General features: G+C 35.8%; 1 protein-coding gene across 2 annotated transcripts in view; it reads left to right on the top strand.

Moving 5' to 3' along the window:
• The window catches only part of TBCK (TBC1 domain containing kinase), an 88,305-nt gene that overhangs the window by 47,972 nt on the left and 19,889 nt on the right, over positions 1-20,444 (top strand). For both annotated transcript variants that reach the window (XM_072334520.1, XM_072334521.1), the window contains exons 21-23: positions 1,649-1,685; positions 2,998-3,159; positions 12,886-13,061. In XM_072334520.1, the coding sequence (XP_072190621.1) occupies positions 1,649-1,685; positions 2,998-3,159; positions 12,886-13,061 (375 nt within the window). The remainder of the gene's footprint in view (positions 1-1,648; positions 1,686-2,997; positions 3,160-12,885; positions 13,062-20,444) is intronic.

The raw sequence follows: 20,444 nt of genomic DNA, 5'->3' as shown, positions 1-20,444 counted from the left end.
AGTGAAGAAGTGCTTTGCTTTGTAGTTACTTTTCAATAGTATGTTCAGTGTTTCAGTTTTGGTACCTCTTCTTATATTTGTCTGTATGTATTTGAGATACAGATGTCTCTGTGTGAAATTAGGAGTAAGCATGGAGCTGCTTTGGGTAAAACACTGTAATCATATCCATGTGAAGAGGAACCTTAGGCTGATTTTTCTGCTATATGGAAAGCAGTATAATGCATACGGGTAAGCAGGCAAATAGGAATTCATTGATCACAAACACTACAGGCCATGTTTCAGGTAACAGGGTATTATTCCACAGATAGACATATACTGAAAGTGTTGCAGAGATGTACTTAGGGAAATAGGAGTTTATAATGAGTCTGAAATAATGGCATATAGTGATTTTATTTTATTTATTTATTTATTTTGAACCCTTAAAATCAATTGGAAGATTGTAGGCTAAGCAAAGTCTGTTCATCATAGCTTTTAGTTTTATGTGTTGTACGGTTTAGATGCTATTTAGGTACTCAAATAAAGGTGTGGGACTCAAATTTAGAGAGCTGGGCTTGGGAATCTTTTTGCATGTGTGTGCATCATTTCATCAGTGCCACAATCCAGTTAGGAGCTGATGGAATAAGTAGTCATTTATTAACATAGTACTGATCATATTTTCTGCTGCTCATTTGCTTACTTTCAGGGCAAGCTTAATAAGAGTGTAATTTGCACTTTTTATGAGCTAAAAGGTAATATATTAAGCTTTATGTCTAACTATAGATCTTCAGAAGTGGAAAACAGAGCACATGAGCTGCGCAGCTGAATAAAATTTAACAAAGATAGACTTGCTCTCACATTCCTAATGTGTTGGGACTTTGTGCAGAGTGATGTTTCATGAAAATAGATTCTATTGCTTCCAACCCAATAAATATTGCATTAAAGATTAAGAAATTCAGAAGGTGTCACAAATGACTATATATTATAATACATTCTGAATCTTTTGAATATGATGCTGTAGGTATTTGACTGAAAGCCTGCAAAAACTAGAAGGTTTTCTGTAGTCATTACAGCAGCAGAAGTTAAACACATAAATTGTTGGTAATAGTCATTGTGTGCTTGAGTGACTTTGGAGAACTAAAATTGTTACTTCCTTTCAGTGAGATGTATACAATTTAATACATGTCAACATAAGCAAAAAATGTAGGTACTTTTTCTCTTGGAAGCTGTGATTTGTCCTTTTACTTATTTATAATAAAAAACAATTTTTTCCTGTGTCAAAAAGGTATCTTGAATCAAGCTGTTATATGCTTGTTCAGACACCCTTCACTAATTTTTTATTTAGCAGTGTATAATGTAAGGGGAGAACTGTGGCACTTGAAAAGGAGCAGCTGACTGTGATGCTGATGGTCCTTGTTTTCACTACAGAATCACAAAACAGTAATGTGGAAGAAATGAGAGTGGTGACTTAGGGATGGTAAAAGCTTCTTGTGGTGGCTAAATGTTCTATCATACTAGCTTTGCCACTGCAGTTATTTCTTATTTTAAGTGTATTAACATCAAGCTTTGCAATTTTTAATGCAATTAACAATTGACCTAAGCAAAAAAATTAGATCTTAATAAAACATGTTTTTTTGTTCTCTTCCCTCCTGCCATCCCCCACTTTTTGCAGCTCTATGCTATTCCATGGTTTCTTACAATGTTTACACGTGAGTATACTATTTTTTATTTTTCCAGTTAAATGTTGGATTTCTTAAGGATAATTTTTCTCACTTGGTCAGATAAACCCTTCCTAATTCATGTGGAATGTGTCATTTAATAGGTCCTTCATAATTTGCAGGGTGAACCTCCTGTAACTTGAGTCCAAACAATGTATGTCACATTGTACTTTCTGCTCTTATATGACAATGATTTGAGCTTTCTTATTTCTGAGAAAGAACTGCGTTAAATTTGAACTGGGTTATATTATGCATGAAGTACTTAAGCAAGGTAAAATGCAAACATTTATTTTCTGGGAAAAATTTCAATAACATTAATAGATACCTTCCCTCATTCCATTGAGTTCAGAAAGTGGATTTTTAATTTTATTTTATTTTACTTTTTTAAGGCCAGCAAAACAGGCTTTATGTTATTGTACTTTAGCATGTTGTGGTATTTTTTCATGAATATTCAGAGCAAAAAGAGTTTTCTGATTTGGTGAGCTTTCAACAGTTGATGAGGAAGTTAGTAAAGCAAATTGTGATCTTCTTTCCTCAAATACCTGATATTTCTTCTTTTCATGTCAACATTAGCAGATTACTTCTCTGAAATATCAAAGAATTTGATGTGATGTTCTCAATTGCATTTGACAGAGAGAGTTCTTGACTGTGAAGCACTGACTGTTGCAGTTGTCCATACTTTGCAAAACCTGTCATGAGAATAACCACCTCCTCAGTTTTTCTGGAAAACTGAGGAGGTGGTTGTCTTGACAATTAATTAAAATAAAATTTTGGAACTATTAAGTTGAAGGATATGTTAAAGGTGTTTCAGGAGAGCTACCTTTTGGCATTATAGTTCAGGTGGTCCTGTTTTTGTTAGGCTGTGATTCTTTTCTGTCTTTCTTATTCTGTCAGTTTTTGTTCTATTCTGCTCATTTCCTCATTTAGTTTTAAGTAGCTGAGCTTACTAATTCACTCATTAATGTCTTCATGCTGCTGAAAATAACTGATGCACACTTCTTCCTGCATAATTATGCTATACCAAAAGAAAAACAAATTGCGTAATTTCATGTGTGGTTTGAAATGTGAAAACCTGCATTCTTGAAAGCATTCAGTAAAGAAAGAAAATACTGATTGTTTTTGGAGTAATCTGTCTGTGTACGAAAATAAAACTGTATTTAAACAGGTTGTCTCATTTGCTCTCAAATAAAAAAGAAATTACCCTTTGATAGGAGAGGAAAATGTGGATGAATCCCTAAGAGTGTTTATATTAATTTTGCTTTTTTTCTTTTTTTGTGTGTGTATGTGTCTATTCATTATGCAGATGTTTTTCCTTTGCATAAAATTTTTCACTTGTGGGATACATTATTGCTTGGAAATTCCTCCTTCCCATTCTGCATAGGGGTGGCTATACTTCAACAACTGAGGGATCGTCTTCTTGCCAATGGGTTCAACGAATGCATTCTCCTTTTTTCAGACTTACCAGGTATAGAAGAAACTTTTTTTTTCTTTGTCTTCTGCAATGTGTTGCTGAATAAAATAGGTGCTTTCATTTGAATATGTACTACAAATCTTTCATGTGTTTTACTACTATCTTGCAGTTTTGTAGAATCTTTTTTTTTTTTTTTTTTTTTTTTTTTTTAATAGTATCTTTTTCTAAATACTGAAATTTATTGAATTTATTTTCGATTCAGGTAGTTTCGGTTCACTGTTGAGTTCAGTGCAAAAGTCTCAATCGTAGTTTAGAAAAGCTAATGATAGGAGGAGAAAGGAGTGTGGTACCATTACTGATTGCTTGATTCTGAAGACCCTTGACTTGCTTGTCTCAAAGTTTTGACCATGTTTTATCTGTATGGTGAACATCATTTGCCTTTCTGTAGGTCTGTATTGGAAATTGCAGGACTCTGCTTTCAGACCATGCTGACTTCTACTGTTCAGTTGTGACTGCATCTTCTGTATAAAATCTACAAACCAGATGGCCATGCCATGCACTGAGGAATGGCTACATAAGTAACTTTACTCCAAAATGTGCAACTTTTCTCGTAGTATAGTTATTAAAAATCTCAACGTTAGTCTGTGTTGTTGAGTCACATAATGTACATTATGATTATTCTAGCTTCGTTAAATTACTGAGTTTGTTACCCACTATACAAGTAGTACAAAGTCACTAACACCTTCTGAGAAAAGAGCCCAAGGAATGAAGCATTCAGATATATACTGCTCTTTGCAAATGGTTGAAGGATCATGTAGACGACAAATTCACTGCTTTAGTGTAGGGTCTACACTAGCAGATATTCTTCCAAAGGTCCATGGAGTATAGAGAGAGCTTAAATACAGAGATTTGTTTCAGGCTTGAGAAAGGATGCACCAGCGTTGTAGATGGTGACAGATGCTACTAGTGAATAAGTAAATGCAAAGCCCAGGCATGAGACTAAACATGCTGTCATACATGTAGGTTAGTTCATCTTTAAAGAATGAGGAGCATTAGTTTGTTATTTCTATACCCCTTAGGACGGTGTCTTTTTGCTGTCTTCAGACTAGCAGTGCTTTTAAGGGAAGAACCTCAACCTCAGATAGGGCCCAGGAGGATTAACTGAAATCGAGTGCAACAAGAAGGTACAGTAATACTGCTGAAGTGGAAATGTAGGGAATTTTCTCTGTGAGTTACAGGCATGAGGGTTTAAGATGCAACTTGTGTTCAAATATATATAACTATGGGAATACCACAAAAATAAATTATTCTCTGGGGAAGAGTTTCCCTAAACTGTAAAAAACAATGTGAAAAACAGTTATATCTTTCCATTATGGCAGTATGCCAAAATGATAATTCTGTGATGGTGAAAATTGTATAAATGCTCTGAATGATTATATCCGGTTCAGAAGTGGACTGAACATGAAAGAATAGTGGGAATTCTACACTGACATTGTATTTTATATCAGTTTTGAGTGATGTCTTTAGATACATATCCAACCCCTGGGTAGCTACTGTTTTACTTTTCATTGTTTTTGTGTTATCAAAATACGTTTTCTACCCACACCTGCAATTCGTACGCCTTTATCTTGCCAAAATTTCTGGTGATTCAATGTTTATTTAATTAAGACTTGGCAGGCAAAAGAAACTGCATTTGTCCACCTAGCCCACGTTAAGCTTGTGGTTGCATGCTGCCTGTTTCCATTTGTTTGACCACTTGTTGGATAAAAATGTTACCTTTGAGGTCAGACACCTCTGAATAGATGGGAAGAGATGCACTGGGGTCTTTCATCTTTGAGTGAGAAACAGAAAATCCAAGGCAATAATCTGCTTTGGATAAGTTTTGGCTTTTTATCATGCAGATTTGACAACATGGCATGGCTCAGATTAAGGCTCTGGGGAAAAGAGGTCATTTTTCATAAATTCAACTACGTGTCGAAATATTGACATGTAGCTTTGTTTCAGCTTGCCTGAGTTCAAAACTGTTGTCCCTTATGGAAGGTGATGTTGAAAGTTGATTTATCATGGCATTAGTGAAGCTGATCTGCTTTTAGAAGCATAAAAGGTATCAAAATTAAAAAATAAAAATAAAAATTATATATAATACACATATACATACATATATATATATTTTCAGGGTATTTATCCTTGTTCTTGTGTGAGGTGGCTTTTTAAGATGCGGCTGTCAGGTGTATTTATACTGCAATCTGCAAAGATACATATTGTCACTAAATAACAATATAGGTGAAAGCAGAAGCCCTGCATAGCTGCTAGTAACCCAGGGTTGTTTGGGTTGTTTTTTTGTTTTTTGATGTTTATATTTTTCTAATGGCTGGCAGCCAAGGGTGGGTTGGGAGCTGGCTTTGGTACAGAAGCAGAATGATTTGTTAGGGCACACCTGCTAACTAAGGCTGTTTTGTTGTGTCAAACTGTACTACTGATATCATTTTACCTTTAATTATTCATTTCATGCAACTTGTAGCTACATGAACAGCGTGCAGTTCTATTTATAGATTCCACTGTGTTGAGACTGAAGTGAAATGCTGGAATGGGTGAAATACTGAAGAAAATTCTTTGTTTTGTTCATGTTAGTGTTCTTGCTACTCCAGTTAGCAGTAGCAGAAGAAAACAGAATATGTATCCTTCAGCAAAGAACTGTCTAATGCTTGCATTTCGTCAAAGAAGAGGAAAAAATGAGTTAATCAGTGGAACTTTATCCTGATGTTTTAAAAATCAATATGATGCACAGCCTCGTCTTTCTTGACAGAAGCCGTATGCATCATAGCAAAAGGGGACCTGAATAATAAACTTGTTAGTCATGCAGGATTTCTTACGCTTTTACTCTGGAATAAAGTACAGGCACCTGTGGTTAGACTGTCAAATATTTCTGGGCACAGAGAGACAAATTTTAAGCCACTTTTCTTGGAGGTTTTCTTCTAGATTAAGTGAATATATATATATATATATATACACATGTGTATATATAAGATGAATGTGTTTTGGGAAAATCTTTCCCTCTTATTTGATTTCATTAGGATTGTTTGTCAGCTGCCTCAGGATCAGTGCTTAGAAAGCAACAGTGCAGTAGATTTATTTGTTTATTTATTTCCTCAATTATGGGAAATGCTGCTGACAGAGCAAGGTGCTGGTAGGGTATTTGCTAATGTTTTAGCTGTGCTGAATGTTTGTTTGCCTATACAGCTATTCCCTATGACCTTTAGTTCTCTACTTGTTAATTAAGGAATATTTTATATTGAGCTGCACAAATAGAATTAACCAGTCTTGTCAAGGTGACTTTCCAGGATGTTCAGAGTAGCACAACTTAGTACCATTTTTTGCTGATGAAACAGAGTAGAGTTTGCATGGGTTTGTTGAGCTGGTGCTGTGCTTAGGCAGAGCTGAGAGGTGAGCTCCGGGAGGTACATCAGTGTTAAAATTAAAATGTGCATTAGCAGAGCATCTGTGTTTTCATAGATACATTTGTGGTGTGTTTTTAATCCCGTCTTGTTAATAGTTACACACATAACTACTTAAATACAGGTAGTCTGAGAGCCAGTAAAATCTTTCTGCTAAAAGAAGGCCTAGGAATAAGCTGTCTTTGAGGGACTTCTCAGCTCTTTTGTAGTTTACAGTACCTGTTGGGTTCCTTTTCTTTCCAGTGTTAAAAGAATTTAAACTCTTGCTTTTTAATTTGCATCTGGCTTTTGATTCTGTCTATCCATATTTCTTTTTTTTTATTATTATTTCTTCTATTAAGAGCTGGATGCTAGTAGAATCAACAGAAGTAACTAAAGTAATTGTGGAGAACTAATACAATATTTGTACATAAAGCTAAGACTTTGATGATATTGCAAGTTCAGAACACATTTCAGGACAGGATTGCTGGCAGGTTGTTCCGAAAGGATAATATCCCAGCTGCAAAAAGCTCATGTTATATGTGAAGAAAAATGTCTGTATTTTACAAATTGTGATAAATGGACTAAGTACATATTAGGGTGTGTTGTGTGAAACCTTTGAAAAGTCTAGACAACTATCTGTAGGGCATAGTTTAGTTTCATCTGATTTTATTTCATAGCTAGGCAAGTTTTTTTGGTAAAAACTGAAGAGATAATTGCTACCATCATGGAAAATCTGTAGCTTGGGTTCTTTTGCTTTGTTTAATTGAACTAAGATGTGATTAACACGAACCTGTAGCTTACATCTTCTGTGAACAAAAACATGTTGACTAAGTTGTTTATCTTCACTATGTCCACATGCATATTTGAGCTCATGTCTGTATGAGACTGCAGAAATTCTTCGTGTGTTTCTAACAAGTTCTGCCTCTAAGCTGATCCCTGATGTCTTGTAAGCATGTCCTTTTGTACGTTTTCTGAGTGATTATCATCAAGCAATGAAGTTATGCTCTTCCTTACTAACTGGCTTTATTCCTCGTTACTCTTAAAGTATATCTTGCTTTTTTTCTGTCACTAGCCTGTATCCTAATCTGCTGTTATGGTTGGTTCAGATGCCTTTTACATTTTGTTGGGTTGTAGAAAATTATGTCATGTGCCCTGGCACACTTCATCTAACTCTTTAAAACAGTTTTCAATTGGAACATAACAGTGAACTAAACTAGTCCAAGCTGTATTACTGTCCATATGTATTCTCTTTCATTCTTCTTTCTCAGTAGGGCATACGATGTAGCATTTTGAGAATCAGAAAGAAATTTCAGAGTAACGCACTCCCAGGCAAGGTAGTCTGTCAATGCAGCATTGAAACGATTGAGTCTATTTACAGCCCTGCAAAATGTAATCTGACTGCAAAAAAAGTGCTACAGTTTTTGCCTTGACTTCTGCATCCAACCATTTATCTAGCTGAGTGCGACTTCTTAAACCTGCTCTGCTACATAAAAAAACGTGATGGTTCCTTGATTGACAGCACTTGTCTTCATGACATACATGTATGAAGAAAAGCAGGGCATTCTAATTTATTAGCTGACAGATTTTTAAAATGAATGAGTGATATTTATGTAGTCTTTGAAATTCCTTTTTCGAGATGCATTGAAAGGGATGCTGATGTAAGAGTAAATGGCAGTCCACGAAACAGTGAAACAGCACAATTATCCTGTAGTGTATGAAATAAAATTTATGAAAAGAATAACTTTGCATTGACCTTTCCATTTATAACAACCTTTTAGCAGTAATAGATAGATATTGAATGGAAATGTCAGTCCTCTCACTAGGTGTGTCCTTTTAATTATCTAGGCTTAGTGTTTCTTTTTTTCTTTTGCAAAAAAAATCTAAGGTTTATGGCTTTTCCACCCCTATTTCTTGTGAGCACGGGAATCATGAGATCAAACTGACTGCCCTATTCTAGTTCTCTGCTTATATTGTGCAGAGGTCTACTTTCCTATTAATTTATGTGGCTATGTGTGGAAAGCTGATGTTGCTTGGCAGAGTAGTAATAAAGTATTTGTGATGGAGAGGTCAGACCAAGCCCATAATTCTGGGCTGTGTCCAAAATGCAGGAACAGTTTATTTTGGCCAAACTTCTTAACTCATGTCTTGTTACCCAAGGAAAGGCCTCTGGAATTCATTAACTGCATACAAAGATTTGGTCTATATATATTTTTCTTAAGAGCAAGCCTTTCATGTTACATTTTTCCCCATTCATTGCTTTCACTTGGTAGTTTGAAAATGTGCACACCCAGTTTTGCTGTAAAAATAAGAGGTTCTATCTGTGCTGCTATCACAGGTGCCTTTTAACCGATGCTTTAAAATATAAATTTCAAAAGTGATCTGCTTTTCTGCTGAATCTATAATAATAAATACTGAATAGAAAAGCAGGTGAATAAGGTGAGGCAGCCATTTCAGTTGAGACAGTTGAGAAAGGAAGGCAGACTCTTTATACAGTGTAGTATTTTAGAATGAACAGAGTAAAATGGGTGTTATCTTAAAGCAGCAATAAAGTTTAATTCAGAAAACTAATTTCAATCAGTTTAATAGTAACAAACCCATCCAATGCATGTTAGATTATTTCCTCCCACCCACACCTTTTCCAATTCTCATGGGCTTTGCACGTTTGAGAAATAAGGAAGGAAAAGGCTTTTGATGCCAAGTAACAGAGTAGGTGCCACAGAATTGTTTCCTCTAAGATTGCTGCTTGACTTCTCAGTTGATCTAGAATGTCTAGGGATTGGTGTTTTGAAATGAAACTTGTCATTTTTAGTTTCTAAGTACATGGGTACCAGTTTTGACTTTTTTGAAGTGCAGGTGCTTTCTACTTTATGAAAACCAGACTGCTTTAAGATGTACTTGAAGTTGAGATGAGAAGTTATTTTTATAGTATTTAGATTGTTTTTAAACCCATACTTAATTTTTTTTTCAGTGCGTTTTTCACAGTTAATGACTTCATGTTATGTTGTGGATTATAGATTTTCCAGCAGAGTAACTTGTATGAATAAACAAGGAAGGCACATGCTTCTTAAACTACAAAGCACACCGCTGTTGGGGCCTTAGGAGAGCACAGAGATGCTGTGTGTTTGTCTCTGTAAGTGAGGAGGCCCTCCCCATTCTTTCTAGATATTTTTGTTTGCTTTGTTCTACCTCTTTGAGATTTATTCAGAGCCTTCTCTCCAAAGGATGTTCTTCTAAATTGTTTGTGTATGACAAGTAGTCTGGCATCCTGGTGAAGTGCTCTCTATTCATTTGTTCACAGTCCTGATCAAGAGCCTAGGAACTGACTTCATATATTTACACATCCGACTTACTGACAGCATGCTTAATGGTTTGTAAGCTTCTCACTGGTAACTTGAGAACAGGAAAAGTGTAAGAAAGATTAATACTATGCAGATGCAAATCCTTGGTGTGAGAATAGAAATAATAAGATTTAAGAACATTTAATGGACTGAATCATTTTTCAGATGTTTGTAGGGCCATGGGAAGAAATCAAAATTGAAGTAATGCTGTAGACCCTTATCAGCAAAAGGTAAGGGAAAAGATCTTATCCAGTGAGGCTGCAGAAGGCTACACTGCATTTTCTTTGCTGACAGGAAGTGATCTTTCTTAAACTGAAATTTCAAAGAAAGGTTGAAGTCTTGTAGGTTACTCAAGTGTGAAGTTAAATCATTTGCTGGGGCTAATTAAATATTCTGTAAATTATTTACATCACTTTAAAGTCTTCCTAAGTTCCACTGTCCTGAAAGTAATCAGTTGTTTTTTTAAAAAAAAGAAAAATGAGTAGATGCTTTTGCTAGTGCTAGTCTTTTTTGCCTTGTTGAGTGCCAGATGTTGATCTTCCTGTATTTACACATACCCATACGTCTGTATGCGTACATAAACATTTTGTTCTCTGTGGAAACTGCAGTCTCCTTGTTTTATTTTTTTGTTTGCTTGTTACTTGGAGACTTATTAATTTGCTGGCAGACTCCAAACTGCTGTTTGGTTTTGGATGGCCTCACAATTTAAAATTCCCTATTGTTTCATGGAGTTTTATTTTTAGGCATACCATTGTCCACCTGAATTGCTGCTTGGAAGAATTTAGAAGCCACGCAGTCAGGAATCACAGAACAGCAGACTCAGAAATCTTTTGATTCACACCTTGAAATAGGGCAGATATCTTTCTTTTAAGGGGAATCTGTTGTTGAATTTTTTTATTTATCAACATGAATTCCTTTTGGAATTCTGGAACTTCGTTTCTAGGGAAAGTTATCTTGGTAGTCTGTGTCAGTTCTGAACTCTGTCAATCTCAGTTTCTGCTTTTATCTTTTTCATAACTTTCTACTGCACGTGAATTTCCTTTCACAAATGAAAGTTTCTCATGCTATTAATTACTGTTCATATTTTTTTTAATATCTAAATTCTGCATTCAGCTCTCTTATTGCAAAAATACTGAGATGAGGCTGTAGCTCACTCTAGAATAAAACAGAAAAGCAAGAAGAGTCTTAAAATGATCATGTTTTTGTAAATCATTTTCAGAATGTAGAGAACGTGTGACTGTAATTAGTGTTTCAGTGTGTATTCTGAACTCTGAGAGAAATAACCAGCGAACGGTCCCTGCTGTTCTTACTGAATATCTAAATCACTTGGCAGTATTCCAGTTGCCACAATTTTCTTTGGGAAAAATACTAAACATCAAAGTTCTTTTGCAGTGTGTTGAAAATGGAAAATGTGGTAGGGTTTCATCACAAAATGAAGTTGTTCGTTACTCTGGAGATGCACACTGTCCATTTTTCTCTGGCAATTGTTATCCAAGTAGGTAGAGAACCTGATATTTTTATAAGGAAAAAATATGTTGCACTTTTAAAACACAAATGTATTGTCTTCAGTGGAATTAAAGCATACACTAAAGGGCAGTATCCTACCTGAATATGGATAGCTTTTTGAATGGAAAATCAATAGATCACATCATTCATTCAATTTTAAACACAGTAACTAACGTCGTTCAACTGGAGTGATCTGCCTCCAGCTCCAATTTCAGCTTCATTAGCTCACTACAACCTTAATGACTGAGGTTTCTGGAATGACTCTTTCATTGATGGTAGTGTATCAGTTCTATTCCTGGCAATGCATCAAAACTGTTTGAAAAGGACAGAGAAATCTTGACTGTAGTGCCTCTGTTTTTTTCAAAGAAATAGTTGCCTTGTATAATAACTTACAATAGTCTTGTAAATTGATGGTGCTTCAGTACCTTATCCAAGACACTTGGGACAAACACAAGAAGTACAAATATGCCTCATGTTTGATGCACTGTGCTAGGTTCAGCCTAGAATGCAAGATAGGGTTATATTTTCTTTGCCAAATTGCAAACAGGAGAGATGCAAAGCTAACCAGACTTTTTACGGTGATGGAAAAGTAAATGGTTTTCTTTACACTTTGTTAGAAGATACGTGAAGGATGTTTGTTATGTTTCTTGCTGCAAAGATCATGCTTATTTTAGTTTCTCTCTTTTTTATTTTTTTTAATACACTTTTAATTTTTCTTTGACTACAGCTTATTTTTAGGATGCTTCACATTTAATAGTGATCTACTTTCCTCCCAAGTTGAGTCATATTTTGTCAAGTGTTACACTTTGCTCCTTGGGCTCAGAGTATTCCACTTGTAAGTTGCAGTTGGGTTTTTTTGGGTTTTGAATTGCACAGCTCTAAGAGAAGTTCATTCTGCGCACTGCTGTGCACATCAAGCACAAAGTAATGTTGGGATTCCCTCTTTTCCACCCAACTGATAGTATATAACTTTGTCAAAACAGCAGGCTACACAAGGTTCAGCAACACTGAATGCTTTTACAGCAAAACTGTTAGGCTTGTAAGAGTCATATATCTGACAAATGGGAGTTGATCCAAAAATCCCAATTTCTGTATACTGCATGAAATATATCTTTGTTCTGCATGCATTTATTTTTGAGTCAATAGTCTATTTTGCAAAGGCATTTAGTGAAGATGCATTACAATGACTGTGCTTCAATTATGTTCTTCCGTTGCACTGTTAATAGTTTTCTTACACTTCTCTTAAACAGTTTGCTGTGTTATCATTTGTACTTGAGCATAAAACTAAAGCTTAAAGTGCCTTTGCTAGTTTTTCATAAAAGTTGCTGAGTATTTGAATGGTGAAGTATTTTTGAAAACTGTGCTTCTTAAATGAGAGAGACAGCACAGCAGATGGAGATGTGTGTGTTTATCTAGCAGTATCATAGCAAGATTACTTGTTTTTACTGATATTTATTTATTTATTTATTTTAACACTTCTTGTTTTTTTCCATGGTCAGAGATTGATATTGAGCGTTGTGTTCGTGAGTCAATCAACCTGTTTCGCTGGACCCCAAAGAGTGCAACATACCGGCAATATGCACAGCCTCCTCGGCAAACCAGTGAGAGCAATGGCACAAGAAGTTCAATGTCCTGCTTTTCTGTAGATTATCAGGAAGCACCTAGAGGTGACCTGGTAAGTGCCCTAACAAATGGAAGGGGGAAGATGAGTGATGCAGCCTGCCATGAGAAAACCACTTTCCACTCCTACGTGAACAAATGCACTAGTGTTTACCTTGCTTAGTGCAAAACTTCATACGTTTCATATGTTTGTTTCTTTGCTGTAGTCCTTATCTGTTAGTCTCTTCCTTACATCTATAGTACTCACGTAAGAATTGTAATTGGTAGTTCATGCATTTATGGGGGGAGAACTGCTGTTGTCATTCAGTTCAGGTAGTCCAACTCAGTAAAAGTTTTAGAAGTCTTGTTAGTGCCAATGTTGTCTGTGTATGTTTTTATGAATGTTTTTTGTTTTGTTTTTTTTGCAACATTTCATTATATGTTTTTTGTCCTTTCTCTAATAATAGAACGATTTTACTTTTCCAGTTGTGTAGCAAAAGGGCCTTGTAGTCTACTAATATGTTTTTGATCTGGACGTTACAACTACTCTAGAGCTGGCTTTCTTCTTCGCTTGCAGTGTGAAGGGGTTTCTTGAAGCCATGTTATCTGTTCTAGGACTTTCTTAGTTCTTTACTGATTTTCCAGTTCTTTTGATTAAGCAGTAAGGAAATACCTGCCATAGCTCACTCACAGGTATTTAGATTCTCACTACCAAGCACAAGGGTTTGACACCTTCATCACATACTCTGATGTATTTATCAGGTAATGAGTGGGATTAGTCTGTGTCTGATTAATTGTGATGAAAAATCCAGTGCGATGAATTTAACTGCTCTGAAGTGTAGCGCTTTATTTTCTGTTTTGTTTTGTTTCTCTGAACAGTAAGTAAAAAGGTTTTTTAGTCACACAGGGTATTTTGTTAGTTTTGTTAAACTTTACTGCTTTGAACTTAAACTTCTTTGATGTACCTGCCAGTGAAATATTTCTTTTTGTGCTGGATCTCTGCCTCTCCCAGCTCCTCTTCCAGCTCCATGGTATTCTTTGTTACCACAACAGACTACTGCCCCAGTCTACCTGTAGAGCTACAAACAGCCTTAGTCTCAGGAGAAAAATAATAAAAAGAACAGTTTCTCACTAAGAACTATAGGTCACTGGAAAGTGATGCAGGCAGCCCTGGCAGTTTTTTCCATCTTGGTATGCCAGGTTAAAGGTATGACTCGCATTGTTTTGAGATGTAGTGGGTAAGTTCTGTCTTGGCAAGGAAAAACTAGTGAATAAGGTTATGTCTGTATAGCTGTTAATATCAGCAAAAATATTATTCCTTCTACTAAGATCTGATATTAGTTTCTTTTGTCAAATACATCATCTGTAGTGTGTGGCTCATTTGAAATGATTTCTTTCCTTCCTCCCAGTCTTTTTCCTTGTCAGACTTTTAAATGAATTGAATATTTTTTGTTTTTTGGTTTTATTTAACCTTCTGTGTTCTACAATCCAAATTCACTCGTGGATACATTACAAAAGTAGGGAGACAGTATCCATAGAATAAGCTTGCCCTGTCTGTTTTGCTAGTTGCATGAGGTTTATGCCTTTCGGTCAGTTTTTCCCAGCTTCTCCAAACATAAGCTTTGTATTGTCGCTTATATCTGAATACTTAAATAGTTCTTAAACCTGAGTGTGATATTCTGTCATCTTTTTTTTTTTTTTTTTCTATGCTGCAGTTTTGTTCTTATTTCTATTACTGCATTTTCTGGAAGTCTTAGCCACAAATCTGGACTCCAAGAACTAGACCTGCAAATGCAGGACAAAAAGAAACTCCAAAGAACTTATGAGATTTAAGAAATAGTAGGTGAGATGTAAAGGCAATTGGGAAGAAAAATGAAATGGCACAGGTACTGATGATCGTCATACAGAAATTTCAGCCAGCACCACTGTTGCTATGTTGTTCTGGCGATGCATGAAGGGGCTTCTGGAAGGAGCTAAGGACTGCAGCTTCATAGAATAATTCAGATAGGTCATCTGGTACAAATTCCAGCAGAAAACAGACAAAACACTAAATATAGGTGCGCTTGCCAAGGGCTTTGTCCTGTCATATTACAAAAACTTCCAAAGAAAGCAATTATGCAGTCTCTTTTTATAGCCTGATCCAATCCCCAACATTCTTAAATGTGCAGGTTTTTTCATCTAGGTGCTAGCTTTTCTTAATGTATGACAAGATAGTAAATAGACTAGTTTACACTGTCCAGTATGTGCTTATGCTTTGTGTGTCTAAGCAAGAGTGAAGAGACTTGGAAGCAGCACAGGGGTGAAAGGGAGAAAGCAGCAATGATGTTCTGAATTGGTAAATGGAGCAGAGATTTGTATCTGTAGTAGAGAAAAACATCCATTGTTTTGGGTCAAGCAAAGCTTCTTCCATTTCCCGAAAGATGTTTTTGGGGTCTTTTTTTTTTTTTTTTTCCCTGATAGTAATTTTATTTTAATACCAGAAGTGATTTTTGTTTATAAGGCTGGTAACTAGGCTCTTCCATCCATGATTTCCAAGAAATTAAACTGATGTTTTCACTGTTTCATGGAGAAGAAAAATAAATACACCAACTTTTATTGCCTTCCCTTTTGTTTCTGCTTTTTGCTTAGCAGAGGGATACTTGTGATTCACTGCAGCATAACCGGTGGTTTAACCTCTTGAAGCTTTAGAGATCTACGGTAGTTTGGAATTGTTGGTGTTTTTTTAGCTCATTACTTGGAGGAGTGCTCTGTTGTTTATGCAGAAATCTGTGAACATTTTAGCTTTTTTCTGTGCATAAGAGGAACCTAATATCATGGATACTGGTAAGGGAACTGGTTCAAATACAATGTTCTGGGGTAAAAGTTTTTGCTCTCATTTCTTATACTTCTGCGTCAGATTTGGAGATAAGTATGTTTATATGAATGTTCTTGTTACTGAAATATACTGTTTATGCTCAAAGGTTGTGGGTATTTTGGTTGTGTTTTTGTGTGTTTCTATTAATTCTGGAACTATGTGTTTCTTACAGTCGTGTCCTCTACTTGTGTTTGCTGCCTTGGGAAAACTTTTTTCTACTTGAAAGTTGTAGAGTCTGATTTTAATCTTCAGTACACACCGTAGCCTGAAGGAGTTCTCTAAAACTCCTCTCTGTGTCCTTGCTGGTCACTCTAGCTCTTAAAAAAGTACTTTGCTGTTTCCTCAAGTGTTTAGCTGGTTCGTGTGGAGCAAGCAGTTTGTGCTACACTTATATCCCCGGTTTTATATTCATGGGCCACCTCTGTATTTAAGGATGGGAAGAGCAGGAAATAATTCCTTTAAAAACAAAGTGTTTAGTTAATTTATTTCCAAACACTGTCTCCTACTCATGTACTAGTATTTTGTTTTTAAGCTGCTTCAGTATTTTTCTGAAGTGCTTTTTATTGGCTACTCAAATATTTGTATATATCTGAATGTTACAGTGCTTTGGTTAGTAATAGCATGAGAAGAATTTGCCCCTGGGTGAACACTCTTCTCCCTGAATCAGCAGCCAGTAAAGCAAACTGTTTTGGCTCTTTTTTTATTATTAGTGCTGCTTAGTTTTCATTTTAGTGACATCTATTTGCAGCTTTGTAAATATGCTTGGGTGCTCTCCTGCCTCCCAGTCTTGGGTGTTGCTTAATCTTTTGCTCTTTCAGCCAATAAGCATATTTTTACTGAGATAAAATCTCAAGGAGGAAATAGTTTCAGAGAGGATGGATGTACATCTTAAGTGGATTAGCGTCTGTATTTTGAGAAAGATAGAATGTCAAAAATAAGAATTAAAATCCTTTAAATTTATTCCTGAATTTAATTAGGGGTTACTCAGATTTGTCTTGACACTCAAATTTCTTCTTGACAGTACACTGATGACTTTTTTTCTTACCCTGGTACATTAAACTTGCCTTCATGCCTTAGAAAACCCCAGCGTGTTGTTCTTAAACATCAAGGAGTCAGAGACAAATACTGTTTGTCATACAAAAGTTTTCTGCTGTGCTTCCATTTCCCTTATAGACATGGTAGATGTTCACACACTCTCCAGCTACCTGCATACTTCTGCAGGCTGCAGTTCCTTTATCTGTCTGTTTCTCTGTTAAAGTGTGGCAGATGAATTCCCAGAAGTCTCCTGGCTGTTACCATTGTGCCTTTTGTCTTTCTTCTACTGCCCATCCTTTTTTCAGAAATGTGAGTTCTTGCTAAAATACTGAGGAATGAAAGCACTGAGCTGGGGAAAAGCTTCTACATGATTATTGATCTTCAGGTGACATCAGTTCAGTTTTTCCTTTTTGATGAAGCAGAAGGAGAAAAACCTTTGTGGAAAGGTGATTTAGTGTTTTGATGAAACAGTACAAACAGGAAAGCTGTGGTTTGTATCCGAAGTAGTATTAAGCATATTTTCCTAAGGTAACTGGATAGGTTCTATAACAGACCTCTTAGAGATGGCAATTTGGGCTTCTTTGCTATTGCTATTTGCTGTATTTTGCTAAAGCTCAATTGCCTGTCATTTCCTCCAGTATTCGCATAGGATATAATTGTCCATATAAAGTCTGTTGGCTATGTTTGTATCAAGTCCTTTGTGTGTAATAATCATTGTGTGCAGTCCATCTCCATCAGAGCAGCACAGTGAGTACTGTGTATACCAACAATTCAGTTTCTGTTTGCGGACCAGCAAACATCTGAGTGCAAGGTCTGTGGTGTTCACTATTAAATGCATTCAGGCTCAAGGGTCTTCTATCTGCAATAGCCAGTTCTAGGCTTATATTGTGGGCTTTTTGCAGCCTTCCTGATTTCCTGCGAATAGCTGAAATAAGGATTTGTGTTTACTTCTCATCTTCAAAATGGCTTAGTTAAAATGTCATCTTCTGCAAGAAATATTTAACTAGGCACATGATAATTAACTCATCATATTCTGGAAAATAGTCTTAAGAATTTTTGAAAGCTTCAGAACTTTCTGAATATTTGGTAGCTTTTTGAAGGAGTGGTTTCTTGTTTGTAATGAAACTTATCAGCCAATGTGAGGACCAGAAGTGTAAAGAAATTGACTGAAGGAAGCCTTGTAGCACTTCTTTCACTCAGCTTGATTTGAAAAATACAAATGTATTTTATTACATTTTAGGACTTTTTCCAATATGAAATAAGGCATTACATCAATGACTGGTGTAGATAAAGCAAGAAATAGATTGACTTAGGAAATAAGTGACAATAAATGCTAATTTTAGAGTCTCTAATGAATGTTATGGTAGTTTGAGTTCTAATATAAATAGAAATTATTTTAATTGAATGTAACCTGATTATAACAAATGTGCTCTATTTTTGTAGCTGAGATGGAATTAAATGAGAATGTTTATAAGAGTATAAATATTATTTAGATGATACTTTAATAGCTTGCTAGATGCTCATTTAGATCATTTTCAGATATTGTAAATATATTTGTACAGGTGTTTTGGTCTTAGGAGTCTCCTTGGGATGTGTTTATTGGCTGTGAATATAAATGAGGTACTTGGAGCAGCCAGAGCTCTCTCTGCAAGCCTTAGCCTCAGGTTCTGGATTCACTGATTTCCCATCCCATTCCTCCTCACAAACCTTTGTGATTATACATGCTTTGAAGTTGAAAGCTGATTGGCTTTGACCTTTTTGACCTCTCACAATTGGGATTCCATGTCTGAGTAACAAATAAGTTGGGGGGGGGGGGAGTGGTTTTTGTTGGATTTTTTGTTTCTTTTTAAGTATACCTGTAAAAATAAAGTAGGTAGTTCTTTCTTTGAATCTTGCGGGCAAGTTCTTTATAGTTAACGTCATTATCATGCAATGTTTTTTAAATCATTTCTAGTTTGAAAATTGTTTTAAAATCAAATTTGAGGTTTGGTGACAATTTTAATTGATAAGCAGGAGCTACTGTGTGGCAAATTCAGGAGCATGGCAGCTCCTGCTTTGCTACTGGTGGTATAAGTTTGGATTTGATCCAACTCTGTTTCCTCTTTGGTGCATGATTGTAACTTCCAATGGAGCATATCCTGTGAGAAGACATTGTTGGAGATGCATGTGATACACTGATAAAGTAGCCTCTGATCAGTCATTATCAAAGTAAGCTATTAGGGTATTGAAAAGAAAAGCATGGGAAAATTAGAGTTTACTAAGTTTCTCTGGTGGTGTTACACCTTCCCATCTGTGCTCACCACTCTGCTGATGCTGGCAGTTCCAGAGTGTCACCATGATTTTTATCTGTGCTTCATTGGCCAGCACTGATGGATGCCAATTTTCTGTATTGATTATTGATGAGTGATCTCTGAGCAGAGCGGTCTGGTATGGCTCCATTCTTGACAGTTCTGTCTTGTGTGTGTTTCTTTCCATGTGTACAGCAGGAGTAAATCCAAACAAAATTTATCAGTTTTTCTTAACTATGTGATGTAAGATAACATTTAGATTTTCCTCTGAGAAATGACTAAGGAGTCAACTTGTGAGCTCATAAGGAAAGTGAAATTTCAGGCCATAGGTGTCCTGAATTTCAAGCTGTCAGTCTGTCTGAAGACGCACAATCCTTTATTATTATTATTATTTTTTAAACATTTCAACACCAATCCTGGGCTTCACTGAGCAGGAAGGCTGCATTGAAAGTGTCTTTTATTGCCATTTTCTGTGTAACAGTTTTATTTCATATTTCTTTAAAATATTCCTTTCTTTTTTTTTTTTTTTTTTTTTTTTTTTTAAGAGCAGCATATGTTTTTTTGCAGTGAAAGATGCTTGTGAATTTATTTTAGGAGAGAAGCAGCTCTCAGAATGAACCCACCAAATGTACTAAGTCCATACTTTAGGACCAGCTTCATTCTAAAAAGCTTTGTGCTTTATTCTGCTTCTGATTAGTATGCTTAGATTCTGCAGAGAGAAATGGTGTGCGTACTATGACTTATTTGTGTTTGTGTGCTTGTAGCATTAGGAGGCAATTGAGTTTGCCAGAAATATTTGAAGCTTGGTTTTGGAGGAGAAGTAAATTCAAGGACATTGGGGTTTTTTGCACACAGATGCTATGAAATGCACAGGCACAGCTGCATTCTGCCAGTCCGTGAAGCACTAATTTCATCTTGTGCTAAGTTCTGTGTTTACCTTATATCACTGCTGTGAAAGTTTTGTCTTAGAGCATGCTGCTCTGTAAACAGTGATACCAAAGAAGTACAATAAAAAGGAATTTTCAGAACGTGGGGAAGGAGTGTATTATATGGGAGATAAATGTATTTATATCCATCAAAAGCCTAAGCTTAGGGTTTTGATTTGTTCTTATTGCACACCTCAGGTTTCTCTCCTACCCTATCTTTTTCTTCTCTAAACATCCTAGTGCTATGCTACCTTTGTTCATACTCATTTAGAAAATAACAGCAACCAAAAAGATTGATTTCTTTTTTCACTTATTATTTTTTTAATCAAAGTTTCCAGACCCTGAAGTTACAGATG

Source organism: Excalfactoria chinensis, chromosome 4 (genome assembly GCF_039878825.1).
Source record: "Excalfactoria chinensis isolate bCotChi1 chromosome 4, bCotChi1.hap2, whole genome shotgun sequence".
NCBI lineage: Eukaryota > Metazoa > Chordata > Aves > Galliformes > Phasianidae > Excalfactoria > Excalfactoria chinensis.
The sequence above is the reverse complement of the archived record's forward strand: the minus strand, read 5'-3'. Positions and strand labels throughout refer to the sequence as shown.